This window comes from Artibeus jamaicensis, unplaced genomic scaffold (assembly GCF_021234435.1).
Source record: "Artibeus jamaicensis isolate MK-2021 breed Jamaican fruit bat unplaced genomic scaffold, CSHL_Jam_final scaffold_916, whole genome shotgun sequence".
Classification (NCBI taxonomy): Eukaryota; Metazoa; Chordata; class Mammalia; order Chiroptera; family Phyllostomidae; genus Artibeus; species Artibeus jamaicensis.
The window spans coordinates 37,788,783-37,808,405 of record NW_026522059.1 but is presented as its reverse complement, the minus strand read 5'-3'; the positions used below and the strand labels follow the sequence as shown (position 1 = coordinate 37,808,405).

Sequence of the window (19,623 nt, the reverse complement as noted above, 5' to 3'; positions counted from 1 at the left end):
GTCAATCTTTTAAAGTTTTGTTAATTTGATAGCACGCAAAATGGCATTTTATTTCTTTATTATACATTTCCTTCTGTGAGGAATGCACCTTTTAATATATGTACTGGCTCTCTGCATGTCCTTTTCTGTGAGTGACAATCTAGAATAAAATTAAGTTATATTCTTCCTCACACAATGTACAAAAAATTTTTATATAGATTAAAGGCCTAAAGAAAGGGATTGCAAAATCAGAAGAGAAAACACCCTATATTTTCATAAATTTCAGTGGGAGAGATTTTTGACATTTTAAACAACATACATTTAAATGCCACACAGGAGGAAAAATTAAGAATTTGCATTTAAAGCTATTAAAATTGTTTATATTGTCTTTTGCTTATGGAAAAAGTCAAAAGACAAATGTTAATTGGTAAAAGAAAAAGCATATGTGTAGTCATACAAAAGATTAACAGCCCTAATAGATGGTGCTCTAAAAATTTGATTTATAAAAAGGCAAAAGGAAAAAGAAAGAAGCAAAAGAAAAATAAGCAAAAGATACATGTCCAGTCATACTTTTTTACTCTCACACACTGCCTATGAAGATTCCTGGGAAGACAAAATGTTTACATCAGAATATTGAATAGAAGGTATATCTTCTCCCACGTGGCTGCTCACATTTACATCCTTCTCTGCCTATAGAGGAACCTCTTGACATTTGGTTCTGATTTCCCCGTGGTACATTGTCTTTGGTAAACTTCACATACCTAATAGTCACATCTGAAGTTTCCTTTTGTCATTTCTCTCCAACCTCCTCTTTCAACTCCACGGCCAACTCACAGCAGCCCAACTGCCTCTTGAAGCCAACAGCTAGTATTCAGAAGGCTCCATACACAAAGCAAAGGGCCCCACTGAGCTCCAATTCACTACTTCAGATGTGCTTTACAGTGGGAGGACCACACCAGTTCTAGCTTTTCGAACTGAGTTTGGGAAAGGCACCTGTGTTGTTCTTACACACATCAGAATTTAAAGTACAGTTCTTGTTTGTCACACGTGCAGACAGGGAGTAGCTGAAAAAAATCTGAGATACACACAAATAATAGCAAGCAAGCAATTAGGCCAAATTTCCTTGGAAAACCACACAATTAAAAATCATCATTGAATAGTGTGAATATCGTGTACCTATTACTCCCATCTCCTTAGATGGAGAGAGCACATTACTCACCATCTCTCATCTGCTATAATAACCATTCCCAGAAAATGCATCAAAGTCCTGCCTTAAATAACATTCCCAGCAACCCCTCTCTTGTTTTAGACTCGACCCCCAACTCAGCTGTCAATTCCTTCTGACTTGGTAGTACTGTATGACTTCTTTATATCGTTAATCAGTTTCAATGAACATCTGCCACCTCAATGTGAGTGTAAACTCAGTGAAAGCAAGTGCCACACCTATTTTGTGCAAAATGCTTACCACAGTACTAGGTACATAGCTGATGATCAATACACATGTCATTTAGTCATTGTTAAATGACTAAATGAAAATCAAAGTATCTTTTTTATTTATATCGTACCTGTTGTAAGAAGCTGCGATTGTTATTAGTTGTTCATTTGTGCATTATCAATCTCCCTCATGAAAATACGGGCTTCACGAGAAGAGAGGCTTTGCCTGCCTTATCTCTCACCCTTAATATTCCTAATGTCTGAAACAATGTGGGATATATAGGTGCTCCATGCAAATTTGATAAGTAAATAAATATAGGTTCCAGTATATGCAATCATTGGCTGGCTGAATGGAACCCTGAGACAACCATCCCCTCCATTTTTAAACCTCCAAGACTGAAAATTGTGGGAACTCCCATATATATTTAAGTCATTTACATAAATTATTTAATGTTCCAACATATTACCTATATTACAAACATATAAAAATTAAAATAGGAAGGTGATAAAATTGTTAGACATACAATGTTTTGGGGACATCCTATTTTGGAGACCCATTTTTCTGGATGATGATGAGTCACCCAGCAGTAAACTGCAATCAGCTTACACAGGTGAAGAGCTCATCTTTTTCAATATTCTTTAACCAAAAGTCTCGGTTTTAAGACAAAATTCTCTTTAATCGCAGTCCTAGAATGCACAAGAGGGAAGCAAAGAAAAGTGATTTGCAAGGTATTAAAAAGTGGTTTTTATCTGAAAGTTCTTTTTCTTTTCATTTTAAGGTTGAAGATTCTGGTTAGGGAGAGAATCAACCATCCATAGATGCTAGGTGATGTCTACTCACAAAGTGAAAAGTTCAAAGTACTAAAAGTCAAGTAAAAATTAAGGATAAAGGACTTTATCTAGCAATGGAGTGGCAGAAAATTTATGCAGACAAATTTTCCTCTCAATTCATGCCCCACAAAAGCAAAATGAAATAGCCCTCGATCTCTTTTGGTAAGTTAAAAGACATTCAACCTGGACTACATTCTGATTGTCACTATTATGGCAGCTTCACAAAGAAATTGATGGTGTTGGAAACTGCTAGCAACTATTTTTTTGAATTTCTTTTCAAAATATTAATGGGGTAGCTCCAGCTGGGAAAAATATATGTCATAGAGGAATACATGTAAAAGCATAATGGATTCTCTCTTTAGTCATTTTCAAGTGCTTTTTCCTGATCCATTTAATTAACTTTTAAATGAAAATCTGACTATAAATTTAATCATATGTGCTATCGAATCTACTAAAGGGTTTCCATTGGAACACTCATCTACTTAAACACACATATCAGCATGATACTGGCTGTTTCTGGCATTATTCTACACTGAAAAGCCTCTAGCCCTGCGCCTGTGTTTTACAGAGTCCCCAGAATCTAGGTAATCACGCAGTGAGGCAGCTGTTTTGACCATTTAATACTCCATTGGAACGCCCCAAAATCTCATTTTCACTTAAAAATAAAAAATGAACATGCTTTTAAAATGTTTAGTCATTAGTTTTGCCCTGAGTATTATATTTGTTGAATTTACTGACTCTTGATCCTTGTTTGCAATGCTTGTAGAGCATTTTGGCACAAGGCACCAGGGAAGACAGAATCCTTGTTATAGGGTTGATTTTTTTGGCAGGGTGGGGTGGGGGTGGGGACTTACACATGTTTCCGATTACTTTTTCTTGGAATATAAAAATTGTTTATGCTTCATGTAGAAGGAGTAAATACAGAGAAAGTACAACAGGAAGAAAAATATCATCTATCATGCTATCACTTGGTCATAATAATTACTTAATATTTGGGGGGCATTTTCCCCCAGATGTAGTGAACTATATCATATATAAGAAACTATGGTTACATGAGCTGCCAGTCAAAGCAGCTCTGCCCCCTGTTCTTTCCTCATTTCATACTGTACCTCAAGCCCCCCAAATTATTTGTAGACACTTACAATGGGCACAGACTCCATAATGTGCTCTATAACTAACCTTTCCCTTATTGTCGAACATATAGGTAATTACTGAAATTTTGACTAAATAAATAAATTGATGAGAAACATCTCTCCCTTCACTCTTAATCTTTGCCCACAATTTCAGATGACTCTCTTAGGAAAGCTTTTCAGAGGAAGCTACAGGAAATATTCATGTTGTGTGTGGTTGCCTCCTACATACCTACTACCATAGACCTGACCCGCAAGCCAGACGTGTGCCCTAGACTAGGAGTTGAACCCAATACCCTTTGATTTGCAGGCCAGGACTCAACCACTGAGCCATACCAGCCAGGGCTATTCATGCTGTGAACAGCTTATATTTATAGAGTTTTAAGTGTTACCTTCTGTCCTAAGCAGTTTACATATATAAACTAGTTCAATATTAGTTCAATTTTGCAGATGAGGAAACTGAGGCAGTAACCCTTTCCAAGGCCATAGATAGCATCAGCAGCACCTGGGCCTGTCAGAAACGCAGCGTCTTGGGCCCACCCCAGCCCGCTCACTCTGTGAGATGAATCTACATGGTTAACAAGAGTCCGGTAATTCATTTGCACGCTAAAGTTTGAGAAGCTCTAACAAAACACTCAATAAACTTGATAGATCTTTGCTACTTTAATGAAAATTTTGCACATGAGCTGCTAGTATTCCAGAGCATGAAAAGTAAAAAGTCCTTAATTAAAGCTTACGTTAGGTGGGACCACATAAAACTGTCATTATTTTAAATTTTTTAAGAAGTCAAATAGTGGCAGCTTACAGTGGTACAACTTCAGTAGGTAGAAGGGAAACAAAGATAAAACTCACAGGGATCGGCAGTCTGTGTAGAGATTGGACTTGAGGAAGAAAAAGAAGGGGTTCCTTCCCCTACAGAGTATACAGATTAGTCAGGAAGACTAAACAATTAAACAGGCAAGTCAACACGAAGTGATAAGTGCTACCTGAGAGCATTCTGAGAGCTCAGGATGAAGGTAAGTGATGTTCTGGAAGATAAATGTTATGAAAGAAAACGGTGATTTGCCTCTTTTCATGGCAAGAAAGATGGGTCTGCAAGCCTTGCCAAATCATTAAAAATGGGTCACCCCGTAAAGGGCTTGGAGTCTAATAAAACAAACAGGTAAAGAATATGAGATGTACGACGAGTGTGGGAGATGTGAATTACCACTCAAACTATGAAAGCAAGGTGACTATGTATGTGTCTTTGCTGGTGACAACAGGTAACGAAAGTTATAGATCTTACCACTTAAGGTACATTATTCTCATGGGCCCCCCACTTGGCCGTTTATATATTTTTAAGTTGATGGATATATTTAGGTTGGGTGAAATGAAGAACTGGCTTTTCACTGAGCTACAAAATGAACAGAAGAATCTTAGGAGTAATCAATTAACCCTTAAAGATACAATATGTTAAATGGAAGCTGTGCTTTATAACTTATAAATAAATGATACAGCATGTGCGAGGGTATAAAACCTTTGTTAAATATGTACGCCCCCCACCCAGTTTTTCATTCTCAGTACATTATTCTTTTGAGTATTTGCAATTCACTGTTAGAGAAATGAGATTGGTTCCTCTTGTTGATTTAGCAACTTCCCACTGGTTGGTTTAGAATGCTTAATTCTGGGGTAGGTGTTTGAACTGGCAATAATTCCATTTTACCATTTCAACTTTATTTCTCATTAAGATCTCTTTCCAAGAAAGAACTAACTGACCGAGGGTTAGGCCCATGGCGAGCTATTCATCTGGTAGTTAAACGCTCTCTATGAAAGTTACATTAAAGAAAAGAAGGCTTTTTCTCATACAAAAAAGAGGCCAAGCTGGTGTCAAGTCCTTTGGCATGTCATACATTTTTTTTTGAGAAACTATGCATTAGTGTCACAACTAGAGAGTGATTCTCCAACCTCGGGACCTTCCTGTTGCCATTTCCCAGCTGGTCCTCATCTGCCCTTCTTTTCCAACAGCTCCTTAAGTCAAGGCCTTCTGAGAGCACGCCTTTCTCTCAGGGACCAACTGATTTCACCTTTCTGTCTGGATATTTACAGATTTACTAAAGTTTGCTCCCATGGCTGGCACCCTGAGTGGCAGCCATGAAAGGCTGTAAGTCTGAGGACACTTTGAACTACACAGCACTCTATTTGATCAATTCTGGCTGTTCAAAGTTTTACTCTTTGCTTATTTTAAAGGAAATTGCCTATTCTTCCCAGGACCATCCTGTTTCTGTAGCACCTGGAATGTATATGGTGATCTGAGCAGGCGAAGTGAGTATAAAAATTGCAAACAAACTTAAGTTCTTACTGCAAAAAAAAAAAAAACAAAAAAACAAAAAAACAAAAAAAACCGAAAGTGCTAGAAAAAGATGAGCCAAATAAAAGAACATGGACAATAAACTTCTGAGGGATGAATTGGAAGGACTTTGGTTTATGAAAATTGTTCAAAGACTAGAGAAGATGTTAAACTGAACATGAATTGATGAAAAGTGATTCATAATCTCAGATGAGTTCATGTCCTTAGAGAATAAACAACAATGACAAAAAGTTAAGGTCACTTCTCTGTATTCGGTAGAAGACCGTGGCCAATAAACACGAGGAATAGCTGATGTGCATTCTGGCCGTAGAGAGGAAACAGCAGCTTGGGCTCAACCTCAGAAATCTCCCCAATGCGGAATGCTGTTCAAAGCAATTTTGGGGGCCTGAGAAAGTAAATATCTGAGACCAAATCTGAGTAATCATATGAGTGATGCCTGAAACACACTGAGCAGCGGGAAGATGACATGAGGGTGGGGAATATCACACTTAGGCCCATACCGGTGCAGCTCTAGGGGCCCCCACATTCTTCCTACGCCATAAGGAGCAAATGGTCTCTATTTCTCATGACTTGTCATTGGCAAAATCTAGCCTGGCAAGACTGCCTGCACATGTTGGCAGTTAGATTTCCTAATTTATCAGTTTCTTTCCTTGCCTGTCTCCCATCTTCTTACCTCTCTCCCTCCCTCCTTTCCCTCCTTCTAACTTTTACTAAATATGCCAAACACTGCTAGGGGACTGTGAGAATACAGATAAGAATAAGATACAGCACTTTTCTCTCAACTTGTAACCGAAAAAGAGAGCTAGGATATGCATGAACAACCATAACACCCAGTAGTATGTGGTGATGGTGATAAATGACAGAGTGTGCTATGGGACTTCAGAGAAGGGAGCTGTCACAACTGATTGGTGGCACCATCAGGGAACTCTTGCAGGAGGCGTAGTGTTTGAAGCAGCTCATGAAAAGGGGACAGGCGTGGAGGAGGGGAGGGCTTCCCCAGAAATGTGCCGCCTGCACAAAGGCACAGAGTAAGAGAAGTGGAGGTGATTGAGACATTTCACAATGTAAAGAGAAAATACATAGAGGTATTTATATCCGTCAGGGGAGCAGCAGGAGCAAAGGGCGAGTAACTGCTCTTGCCTCAGCTACTCACCAGAGCCTCTGTGTCACCTGGGTGCCTGTTCTCCGTAGCCCTTCTCAAACTTTAGCGTCCAACTTGGGAAGGGCTCCTTAAGCCCAGATTGCTGGGCCAACCCCCAGAGTTCCTAATGAGGGGGGGTGTTGCCTGAGAGTTTGCCCTTCTAACAAGTCCCAGATGATACTGAAGAACCACTGTTTGGGGACACACCAACCAGGCTCCCACCACCTGCTGGTCCCCATGCCTGGCACTTTCTACCCTCAGATATTCACATGGCTCTGGGTTTGACTTTATTCATTTCTCTTATCTCTTCTTCTGACATTCTTTATCCCCTTTCTATGCTTTATATATCTTCATAACCCTTATCAGAACTTAACACTGTGGTTTATTAATTTCCTGGTATCCCATTAGAATATAAATCCCATGAAAGACTATTTTATTCACTGGTGCCTAAAGCAGTGCTATATTCCTATTGCCTAAATCCCTGTCTGTCCCTAGGCCTTAAAATAGTGTTGGGCACATGATAGGTGCTCAGTAAATGCTGTTGACTGAGTGAATGAGATATTGTGTTGGTAAGAAAGGCAGGATAAGGGACCTGTATGCAGGTTTGAAATAGAGTGGATGGAAAGTCAGGACAACTCCGATCAGATGCTGCACTGCCTCCATCTTATTAATAGAGATACATTTCTTTGCTTTTATTAGTAACAGATTTGGGGTTAGGAGGAACAGAGTTAGGCACACTGTGTGCTTGAAGTATTGGGGAGTTTGTAGAAGCTATATTGTGGATGGCAACCTACCACAGCAAACTAGGTTTCCAGGGGGAAAAAAAGTCCTCATTTTGAAAGGGAAACTCAAAACTTAAAGATTTTAGCCTTAGTTGATAGGCCTAAGTGACTAATGCTTGTGGAAAATTGTTATCCCAGGAACTAGAACGCATGACCCTGTGACTCCAGGAGGTGGACAAGCAGTTCAACCTTTGTACCCTGGGGACTGCAAGCCTGTGGAGATTGTATCTGAGCCATTGTGTTCCTGGGAGGGAACACCCTTTGCCTGTGAAACAAGTAAAGAATTGTTGATCAACAGATATAGAAGTCCTAGGAAAATTGCTACTAGACTGCAATTCTTATTCAATTGACCTTTTTTCCAAACCCTTTACCTATCTTCTATCCAATTAACCTTTTTCCAAACTCCATACCCACCCTTTCTTCTCTTTATAAAAAGGTTGGCTTGAAATGAGATGTTAAGACAGTTTTTGAGGGTAGATAACCTGCTGTCTTCCCAGATCCCTGGTCATCTGAATAAAATGCCCATAAAGATTAAATTCTTGTCTCTATTTATTGGTTCTGGTAGTGACAGCACACCAATTTTTCTGGTTTCAATTTTAGGCAGAGGAAACGAGGCAGACTGTATTGACTTCTCTAAGAAATATCAAAGTGGGGTTTTTTATCAGATATATTAAGATGATTTTCTACTTGTCTCTTGCAATCATTTCCCTTTGCTGCCATGCAGAGATCTGAAAATTTAGAGGGCACGGAACTCCCCCATACATGTCCTCCTTTTCTATTCAGTGGGGCAAGAGCTGAAAATCTTCTTCAGCAGCAATTTTCTAACTATTCCAAACAGTTTGCTACACAGGCTTGTCTCAAATGCCCCAACCTTCCCCTTGTGTACCAATTTTGATGCCAAATGCGTTGCTGTCACATCATCATGCACATATTATATACATTTCATGGAAACATGATTGGTAAGCTATCACAGGACCCAAACCATATTTTATTACTAGTCTTATGATTTCATTACATTCACAAAAATCACAAAGAGGAATTTAATAGACATTTAGGCAATTCATAAATCAATCTGGTAAGGGGAGGACAATCTGAAAGGTAGATAGGGGAAATTAAAATATGGTCAATGAGGTCACATGTACACATGGTTATAGATTCTGTAAGTACAAAGGAGACCACAATGTTGATCTGGTGATAAAGTGTGTGATCATATAGAAATTTTATCTTTTAACAGTTGGTCATCTAACACTAAACTGCTATAAAAAGATAAAGAAAACAAAGGTGGATAAAGAGCAGGAAGAGGGTGTGTTGGCTTAATATATTTGCATTGCCATTTTTTTTTTTTTTTTGCCAGTTTAAATCATTGGACTAAAACCTAAGCCCTCGGGAGTTAGAGACTCTGCCTCTGTCTCTCTACTTGGAGGATTCTTAATTCTAGTTGGGAACAAAGAATGGGGCCAGGTAGTCATCAGTGGTACCCCTGGTCCTTGGTCAGGAGGATGGGAGGACTGGAAAGATGGAGGAGATGGTATCTCCAGTTCTCAGGTAACTGACAGGAGAAGGGAGAGGGGAGAGGAGAGGTCCATTCATTTGACTAAGAAGACACTTAAGCATTTTCATAGATCTTTTACTTAATTCCCCAGACAGATAGAAGGTAATGGAAAGGTAATCAATTCTGTAACAGGATGTGTCTACATAAGAGCCTTTCCAACTAACATTAGACACTAATTTACTGAATATAATACCTTATATTATATTCCAATTTACAAAGTACCTCATAATTTCAGTCAGTTCTAGAGAAATGCAAATCAGTGGCAGCCTTCCCTTATCCTCTTTCTCCCACTGCTGTTTCATTTCAGTCCTCTTTCATTTTGAGCTCCAGCAATTGCTCTCACACACATTTTCAGAGTGAAGTGTGTACCCTTTCTGCTTTCAATTTCAACTTAGTTGCTCTATCAGTCATGGTCCCAGAAGAAATAGGATTCTGCTCAGATGATGCAACTAAAGAGATTTTAATGAGGAAGCTATCTGCAGAGATGTGGGCAAGTAAGGGAACAGACAAGGAATGCTGAAGCTCCCAGAGATTAGGTATTCCTGGTTCTGAAGGGACAAAAAAAAAAAAAAAAAAAAAAGGAAGGAAATGATCTCCCAGAGGGTAGAGAGAGCTGGCCCTTATGGAGGCTAAGCTATCACCAGAGCTGCCACTGAAACTAGACCCCTGCCTTTCTCTCCTCCTGCCCTTTGTTCAGGAAGGGAGCCAGACACAGGCCACAGAGGTGTATCTCACAGGCACAGAGCAGAGAAAAGCAGAGAATGAATGGGGTATTTCCAACATCAATCTTGTTTGACTTGCTTTTTGGCTTCCTGAGGGTTTATTTGAAGATATATACTCCACCTTTTGTACTAGATTGAATGATGAGGGTCCACAGTGGCATGTTTCAGGTAACATGTAACATGAGGAAACATGGAATGATCCTCCAAAAAATCATGGAGCTGGGTTCATGGTTTCATTACAGACTCATCTCTACCATCAGCTGGACCATTGGAAATGTTTGGTGATCCCTCTGAAGGTCAAGTCATTTCCTTCAGGAACGTTTTAGAACTAAATCATCTCTCCTTTTATCAGGTCACCTATTCACTGTCTCCTTATGGAACCAGGACCTCTCATCTTACTTTACAGAGAAAAGAAAGGCCAGCTAGCTTGTTGTCTCTCCAGAGACCTAGCTTCATCACTTCACTCCTCTCTTCTCTTTTACAGTCTCTCCCTCCCTTTTCAGCCTTACCACTTCCCAAATGCAGGAAAGACAAGGCCAAATTTTAAGAAGTGAAAGCTAAATAACAAAACCTTTCATCATCCTGTTATTAACTCTCCACTGGCATCACTGCTCTCCCTTCCTGAATAAGTCTCTTGAACTTATGGTCTATACTCCCTGCTAATTTCCTTACAGCCCAATCATTTCTCAACTTACTGTGTTCTGGTTTTAACTTCCCACTTCAAGAAGAGCACCTCTGATAATAATGTAGTTGATTTCTCATTGGCCAAACCAATGATACTTCTTTGCAGTACTTGATGTGACTGACTCCTTCTATCTTGGATGTCTTATTTTCCAGGGTTTCTGACAATTCCTGGGTGTCTTATTCTATTTATAGGCCTTTATACTAGTTTCCTCTCTGTTCTATTTAGTTTGCGGCTCTCTATTCTTTTTATGTAGTGAGTACTTCCTGGGTGCTCCATTCTACACTCAAGGTTTCAAGAAATTCTGTTTACATATCACTTACTGGAACGTCTAGATCTGTCTCTCTCTCTCTCTCTCTCTCTCTCTCTCTCTTGAAGTTCAGACCCATTATCCTATTTGTAGGCACCTCAAACTATACATATTCAAAAATGTACTTAAGTTCTCTGCAAAGAGCTCAGGCCAGTTACTCAGTTCTAAGAATCACTTTATACAATTTCCTCTTTTCTCTCCTCCTTGATTACCTAATTGTAAAAATCTACCTCCTAAATATTTAATTGGTTCCCTCCTTTCCCTCTAGTTGTTACTGCCTCAAGCCAGGCTCTAATGCACATTACAATAGTCACTAACATACGACGGTCTTGGGTCAAATCTTCAGCCTTCAAATCTTCCCCTTTCAGTGATGGCAAATGGAACTTTCTTTAAAATAAAAACTAATTACCTAAATTTCCAGTTTAAAATTCATCATCAGCACTCTGTCAACTTTGGGAGAAATCAGGTAGGACATAGGCAAGAAGCCTTACCTCACCTTTCCTTATGGCCGTCGAGAGAAATACTGTTTATTTTAGCCATATGTAATTGCTCCAGTTTTCTACACTTCACCAAGCTCTCTCTAACCTGTACTTCTTTGCACATGCAATATATTGCTTGTGTCTGGAAAGACTGAGACCAGGGCTATGTCCTTTGAGGATGAATCATTTAAAAGAAAAATGTAAAATACCTTGGCTCTGTAACAATATTCTCAAATTCTTGTTTGTCTTTTAAGACTCATCTCACATCCAAAAATATTTCTTTGACCTTCTCCTCACCCTTCCAACTGGATGAAGTGACCCTCTCCTGCATTCACCCCGGCATGAAGGGTTTTTCTCTGTGGGCACAGTGATCCCTCAGAGAAGTTGGAATTGTTTGTTTACTTGCCCACATTACTCATTACGACTGTGTACGTGGACTGCTCCTTTATCTCTGTAGTCCCAGACTCACAGAGGGCCAGTCTGTTACAAATATTCATAGAGATGAAATTAAATCTGCCCTCATTAAACACTTTACAGCCTGGCCAAATCACTTTACTTCAACCCCAACAACTCTAGGGAATAGGAGGGAGTAAGATCATTTCTGGATTTACCAAAGACACTTTGTCAATTGGAAAGAATGCTGTGCACTCAGCTGACCTGGGTTTTAGTCCTAACTATACCACCAGCTTTACCTTTTCAGAGTTTTTCTTCCTCATGTATTAAACAAAGAGATTGGGCTATGGTTTTTCTCTTTGGCTCCTGCAATTCTGACACTTTATGACTTAAAGAGACCATTCATAGAATAAAAGGGCACACTTTAGCTTGAAGAGCTAAATCTAAAAGCCTATTTGGATAGACTGTTTCTTTGGAAGAGCTACCTGGAGGGGAGAAAGGGCTGGTAATCATTAAATAGCAGAGTAACCACTGAGAGAGATTGCCAATGATTTCCCAGAGTGTTCTCCCAGATCTGGTTCCCTGGCTAAAGACCATTATTTCATAGCCTCCCTTGCAGCTAAGGCCATCGAACTGATTTTGTCCAGTAGGAAGTGATGTTTGAACCCCTGGATTTAAGAAAAGGAGAGTGACAATTGTTTCCCTCCGGAGCCACATTTGGGAGTTGAGCATGGCAGAGGTTTAGGGAATAGGGAGCCTGGCTCCTTGGCACTGCCCACTATACCTGCTTCATATTTTTATATGAGAGAGAAATAAATTTATTTTTTAAGCTATTGAGTTTTGGGGTTCTTTGTTATAGCAAAAAGACAAAGAAAAACAAAACAAATAACCCTATAGTATCCTTAATAACATAATAAAACAAAAATTTTAGAGTCTATTTTCAAAGAACAGAGAGAAAAAGAACAAAGATGGTAATTTTATTGAAGAGTACCAGTTATTTGAAATTTGCTCAACCTTTAATAAAATAATTTTCAGGAACTTTACTATACTTCCTAGAATGAGATCCTAAAGCTTTATATTCTCTATTCCATTTTATCAGAAAGAAGCTAAGGCCCGGAGGCAGACGGGGAAGGCATGTCTTGGGCAAAGGAAATTCTAATCCTATAAACCAGTTATCTACTGATTGATCATAAGGAAGACTCTAAAAACAAGTCTCCAAAAGGCTTTTATTTTCTGTTCAGTAATCCCATTTACCAAGACAGAAAAACATGTAATGCTTTTGCAGCTTGCACAATGTGAGCTGTGAAGTTATGAAACATTAATATCCTTCATTGCTTTTCAAGGATGGAAATCACATGTTAATGGTATTACGCAGAAAGTATCCTGGCGCCATAAAACCAAGGCACCATTATCAGATTGGGCTCCAAGGAGAAAGTGGCCCAGAAGCATTTGAAACCCCCCTTCTTCCACCAGCTCAGTGGCAGTGGGAGTGCTGGTCTCCAGGGAGTAGAGTCTGCCAGTGACTTCAGGTCAGAGGAGGAGAGAGCTGCAGCACTGCAGGTCTAACAGGCAAAGCAGGAGGCCCCAACTCAGAACACACCACAGGGAGGAAAGCTTTTGTATAATCGGCTGGTAAACAATCAGTAATTAGGGACTGCACTTGGAGCTAGTGCATAAAGAAAACTAAAAATGTTCTACCATTAATAAGAGCCAAGAGCTAATTGGAACTTCCACAAAGCACTGGAGAATGATTCCATTGACTATATACCAACTTGTAGGAGAAAGGTTCGATAGCAACCTGAGAACCTCTCACACACCCTTTGTAGTCCCTAATGCCCCAAATCTGTATCTCACACATTTCAAACTATTTTCATAATCGAGATGGCTCCTTTATGGTTTAGGCCCTTATTATGAATGGGGCCTGCCTGCTTTGCCTGTTAAAGATCAGCATGGCTGAAATTTCTCCTCTGATATGACTACCTAGGGCTTTCAGGGCTAAGGAAGAGGGAAACAGAGGCAGGAGAATCAGAGAGTCTGATTATCGAGGCCTCGAAAGCCAGGCAGAGGATTCTGTATTTGATGGAGCTGGCAGTAGGGGACCAAGTGGATCTTTAGCTAGGAGTAGTACAACAAGAGCCTTATTTTAGTAAGATCATCAGAATGGAAAAGAACTAGAGAAAAGTAAATCAGTTAGGAGAAAATTACCTTAATCTAGGCTGAGATAAAGAAATCCTGAACAGGGCTGGCAGGAGAGGAGAAAATAGGTCACTCTTTATAAGAATGGAAGGAACCAGAGATAAATTTGCTCTATAGAAATGACATAAGGGCGTAGTTGAATACCTGAAATAAACCTCATCAAAGCAACAAAGACAGTAAAGAATAAAAAGCTTGAACCCACAAGTTACCATACAAATGAGGACCCTTCTCAGGCTGAAAGGGCACACTGCCAATTATTACACCAGGATGGCAGGTGCAAACTGAACAGTCTTGGGAAAAGGACAGTTTATAGCCATCCTACCTGAAAAGAACTTTAACTATCAACATAGAAGACAACTCCCAGATTCATACAATAAGCCCTAAGTTTCTAAAAGTCAGAGCATTAAAAGGAAGTCACCATCAAAGGATGACAGAATGCAGGGTGCAGATGATGTTTTATTGAGTTGCACACTTGAAACGAGAGTCATTTTGAGAACCAGTGTCACTCCAATACAATTTTAAAATGTCTAAATACACATTGGTACCTAGCCTAGTGTCTGGCACTTAGTTGCATTCAATGTACATTGACTAAGTTGATAAATAAAGGCATATCTATAATGAAAAGCCGCTGTTGAGAGGGGCAGGGTCTAGCCAGAGGGGTGACATGGAAACACATCTGGTTCCGTGAAGCTGAATCTGATCTATTGTCACTGTATTTCTCACAGTCCTCTTCTCTTCCATATGTCGCATCCCAATTTGGGGCCTCTTTGCCTACAGGATTTTGAGAACAAAGTGTTTTTAAAAAATCTTATTTCTTTCAAGTCTAATTTCTGAATATTTATACCCCATGACCATGGATGACAAGGTAAGTTGACGACTGACTGGGGTGTGTGGGGGGTAGTGGCAGGTGAGGGCCAGGGGTGGGCATGTGGTACAGCGTGGGCACTGACCAATCAGAACAGACCAGCTGGCTAGGGGCTGGAACCAGCCTGAACACACCTGTGGTCATGGGACAAGGCTGAGCCACAGGAGCTGCTCCCCTGTAGAGGGGAAGAAATTGCTCTGAGACCTGCAAGGTGTCTCCATGAATGCGGGGCTGGGTGAGGAAGGAGACAGGAAGCCTCTCAGGCAAATCCATTACCAGTGGGTTCAAGTCCCCAGAAGCAGCCCCAGTGGCAGGAAGTCAGTCAGTTCTCTCTCCACATCTTGCTGAGATACAGTGGGGCTGGGTGACTACAGTAGGTGAGCCCTTGAAGGGATTTCTACCCCTCCTTGGTTTATGGAGCTGTCTGGTTAGCTCCATGGTAGTCGGTCCTCCGTCCGGCACTCACAAGTCGTGCACTGCCGTCGGGTGTGGCACTCTCTTCCGTACGCTCTCCGAGGATGTTGGCCCTGCTGGTCAACATTCTTGGCACAGAGCGGGCATTTGAATCATACCTGTTGCGTGAATGAAAGCACATGCCCACAGCTGCTTTCTGTGCAGCCTTTTTCATGTCACAATCTTAAGTCCCTTCATTTTCTGTTTTTCCATCCCTTGTGGTCTCTGCCGGCTTTTCTCATGATTTACCGTCAGTGACTCACCATAACCCTAGAGAAGGCGACCAAGGTTAAGCTTCCAATTTTATCTACATAATCTACTCCTTTCCTTCATTATCCTGAAAGGATCAGTTTTCCAGACTAGAATAAACATTCAGTTTTTTAGAGCTATTCTTTTCTATACCTGAATGGGTGTCAGAGTGAGAAGTACTAGTTTGTGGAGTCAGTGTAGCTGGGTTAGTTAGTGCTGAACTTGGGTTAACCTGCCTGCACCTCATTTAGCTTATCTGTAAAATGGGGGTACTAAAAACTAAATAAGGTGGTTGATAAAATACCTTATACATGTTTACACTAACTACTAATGAGGATTAGTTAACACCCTGTGAACTACTTAGTAGGAGCCAAGAACCATGCACTACCTGTACTAGTGCATTTAATCCTCACAAGAACGTAGTGAAGAAGTTTCTAATATTATCTGTATTGCCCCAGAGGCTCAGAGAGATTAAGGAACTTGCCCAAGGTAACAGAGCCACAAAGTGTGAGAAAGCAGAAATTGAAATCCAGGCAGTTGAACTTCAGGACTTATTTCAAGAATAAGTAATTCTTGAAAAACCATAGCCACTGTGATTCCATAGTATTGGCGGAATTTATTGCTTTGTTGTCTTGGATCTCTCTTTTACTACCACTAACAAAACAATCTACCCCAATTTCATGTGATTTGGAAGATCCTCATGTTTTTGTTCTGAATCACGGTAGGTAAGTAAGTAGGTCTGTTTCCAGGAATATGAGGACAGAAGAGACCAACGATGTCTGTCTGTGTCCACTCACTAACTGACATTTGTTTACCTGGGAAATGTTCAACTTGCATTTGTAGAGCTTAAAACCCTCTGAGAGTAGAGTAGCAATAATATTATCTGAAGTCAAGTGATTTTCCACAGTTAGCTTAATTTCTTTCTATGTGTTTTACCCTTGATCTCAGCCAAAAGCTCGAGGATCCCTTAATTGTGTGATTTTGCATAGCTATCTAAAATTAGCTTTTGTCAGGCTTTTCTTGTAGTTTCTCTGCATTCCCCCCACCCCCGAGACCCTTAAATTTGGCATTTAGTAAGCATCTATTATAAAATTGGGTCTAGTTCATGTAGAAGGACTGAGCTGACCGCTGCTCTAAGGGGGCATGCTGGTCTGCCCTCACTGTTCTATATTTTATTCATGTGTGGAGTCTTGCAAATGATAATTCCATATTATTAGATTCAACCAAGACCTGCAAAAATATTTTTATAAGAATGCAAAAAATAGGGCTACTCCATAGTTATTAGCAACAAAACCAGAACAAATTATGTAAGGGTTAAAAAGGAGGTGGTTTAGAATTGTAACTTTGGATGCACAACACAAATAATGCCAAATAATATTCCACTACGTCATCCCAACAGGTTCTGCTCTTGTTCACTGAAGAGCTAGACTTGCAGAAAATAGTTCCTGAGTAAATAAAGCAAAATACTCCTAAACTTACGCAGCATTTGTCTTTGGTGCTGAGAGAATAACAGGTAAGTATTGCAGGTAAGTAAAATCCCCCACTTCAGATGCTGAGTGTGCTCTGAGACATTTCTGGTTTGAAGAAAGCTCTAAGCTTCTACTATGACAGGTAAGGCCGCCTTCTTCACTTTCTCATTGTTGCATCGTTTTCTTCCAGTTTTCAGATGTCTGGTAATTTATACATTTGGGACTAAATTAGTATGTAGCAGACAAAGAGAAAATAGCAATTATTATTTTCATTGCAGAATAGAAGTAGTGCAGCTTCCTCCAGAGAGTTTCAGTTGCTGGAAATTCCAGAAGAAAGGGTGCCAGCATTGGCCTTATATCCTTGAAAAGTGCCCACACCTGCTCAGCTGAAGCAGGTCCAGTAACTTGTCATTGAGGAGTGCCACACACTGAAATAATTATGGAGAGGACCACAGCCGTGTGGAGGAGTGAGGTCCTGTGTCACAGGGTGTACCTCAATCTGTTATATATGTTTATGACATGGCCTGAGTCGGCTAGGGCGGTCAGAGTGATTCCTCCACAATCTTCGACTGCACCATCCGTCATTAAACATGAGCCTCTTTACCCAGATCTCCAAGGACAGTGACAAATGACAGGATGTAAAGCCTGGACCGTGTGTGTCTTAGAGACCAAAAAGCAGCCCTCAGATGTTAACTCCTTTCTGTTTCTCGTGGGAACATTGGGGTTGAGAAGTATAAAATTGCATTACCATCTACAGTCCCCATCTTAACCAACACCACCACCCACAGCCTGCATCCCATAAAACTGAGGATATGTTTTGAAAATTTCCTCTGTGAGCACTGTGTTCAGGGGAACTCAGAATTCAGAGCCCAGATTCTTCAGGAGAAGAAGGTAAACACAATTATCTTTTTCAGGGTCACACTTATAAATTCTTCTTTATACTATTCCTAGAAAGAACAACTTTGCTTTAAGACACAGGGCACTCCCTGGTTATAATCCAGACCTCTTTAAAAGCTTCCCTCAACTGGTAATTACTGAGTGATAGTAGACTATTTAAAAAAGATTTAAGACACCAGTTCTCCTCCTCTGCAGAAAGGAATTGAACTAGAGCAGTTATTTAAGTTTTTTGCAGCTTTAAAATCCAGGAATGCCATAATTTCCAGATTCAAAGAATGACCCTCTGCAAATCTGAGCAAAGCACATGCGGTAGACACACATTCCACAGCAAACCTTTGGGACAATAGGATGTGCACAGTCCCACACTGCTCCATGCGCCCTGTGTCTCCTCGTGGAAGGCGTTCAAACACAAAGCAGGCTAATTTGCAGAGGGGAAGAATGAATTGCCCCCCCTTCTATGTTTCTTCCTTCAGAAGAACACCCATAATTATATAGCTGGCTACTTTTATTCTGCCTATTTTGAGTTGACTCATTTGCATCACTCTGATTTGAAAATCTCGCTAATAACCATGCTATGGGCTAACAAGCAGTATAAAAAAATTTACACGGCTCTTAAATTAATCACCAGTGAATTGCAACCCACTGCTCCTGCATACAATGCTAAAAGGAAAAGCTATAGTTCCAGGTCGTAATTCACATGGTATAGCAGCATCCTTCCCGCCCAGTACTAAGTAAAATACTGCAAATACTGGCTGTATCTATTGTAAAGAGAATCCCATTCAACATGGATCTGAAGGGGAAGTTGACACACTATTGAGAGTACGGAGAGCTAGACTCGCACCCACTGCATTCTCTCAGCGAGCTCAACCAACGAGCCGGGAGCACACGTACACTTTAGATGACCAGGAGAGTGTACAGATTCACACAGATCACCATACGCAAACCACCCCTTCATCCAACTGAAAGCTGTGCAGGGCATAAAAGTTGCAGAACTTACCCAGCGTAGCGGTTGCTGTAAAGGTGGCTATGCCCTGGTTGCAGAATCTTCAAAATGAGCAAGCAGAGAGGCAGAGAAGCAGCTGTCTGGCTCCTGGGCTTCCCGAGGAACTTCATAGTGTTACAGTGAAAGGAGCTGAAAGTTAGTTCCAGCAGCCAGTCACCGGAGGCTGGAGGTGGCTCACAGCACCCCCTCCAGATGCTCAGGGTCTATGGGAGGGGGTGGGAGAGAAGGGTTGGGAGTGAACAAAATGTGACACTTCTTTCCAGCCACAGGATAAAAAAAAAGTTTAAGCAGCTGAGGAAGGAAAGTTGCTCTTAAGACTTGGTCTTGGAACTAGAAGCAGCAGCACACAGCGCAGCCCAGCCCAGCTGAGCCCAGCCGCTGAGCCGAATCCTTCCTCGGGCTCTCCTGGAAGGGGCTGGGCCTCCCCTGAGCTGACTCACAGCAGGGGGTTGCTGGGTGCTGCTTCCTTTGGGTAATTCTTCTCTCTTTTTTTGTTATTGTTTTTGATTTTTGCTTTCCAACTTTAAGTTCCTAACTTTTTTGGCCAACCTTTCTTCTATTACCTTCATCAGCAGAGGACCCTGACCTAATTGCAAGTGATTTGTTTGAGGATGAGCTAAAAACATGCAGGCATAGGACATCCCAGGCTTAAGGTTTTGATCTGCCACAACAAATTTCTGCACGGATTCCACACTCTACAATGCATGGG

At 40.7% G+C, this 19,623-nt stretch overlaps 1 protein-coding gene across 1 annotated transcript in view; it reads right to left on the bottom strand.

The window, feature by feature from the left end:
- CPA6 (carboxypeptidase A6) overlaps positions 1–19,104 on the bottom strand; it is a 242,701-nt gene extending 223,597 nt beyond the window's left edge. The window contains exon 1 of the mRNA XM_037148967.2: positions 18,909–19,104. Coding sequence (XP_037004862.2) covers positions 18,909–19,024 — 116 coding nt within the window. The 5' untranslated portion in view covers positions 19,025–19,104. The remainder of the gene's footprint in view (positions 1–18,908) is intronic.
- Positions 19,105–19,623: the final 519 nt, after the last annotated feature.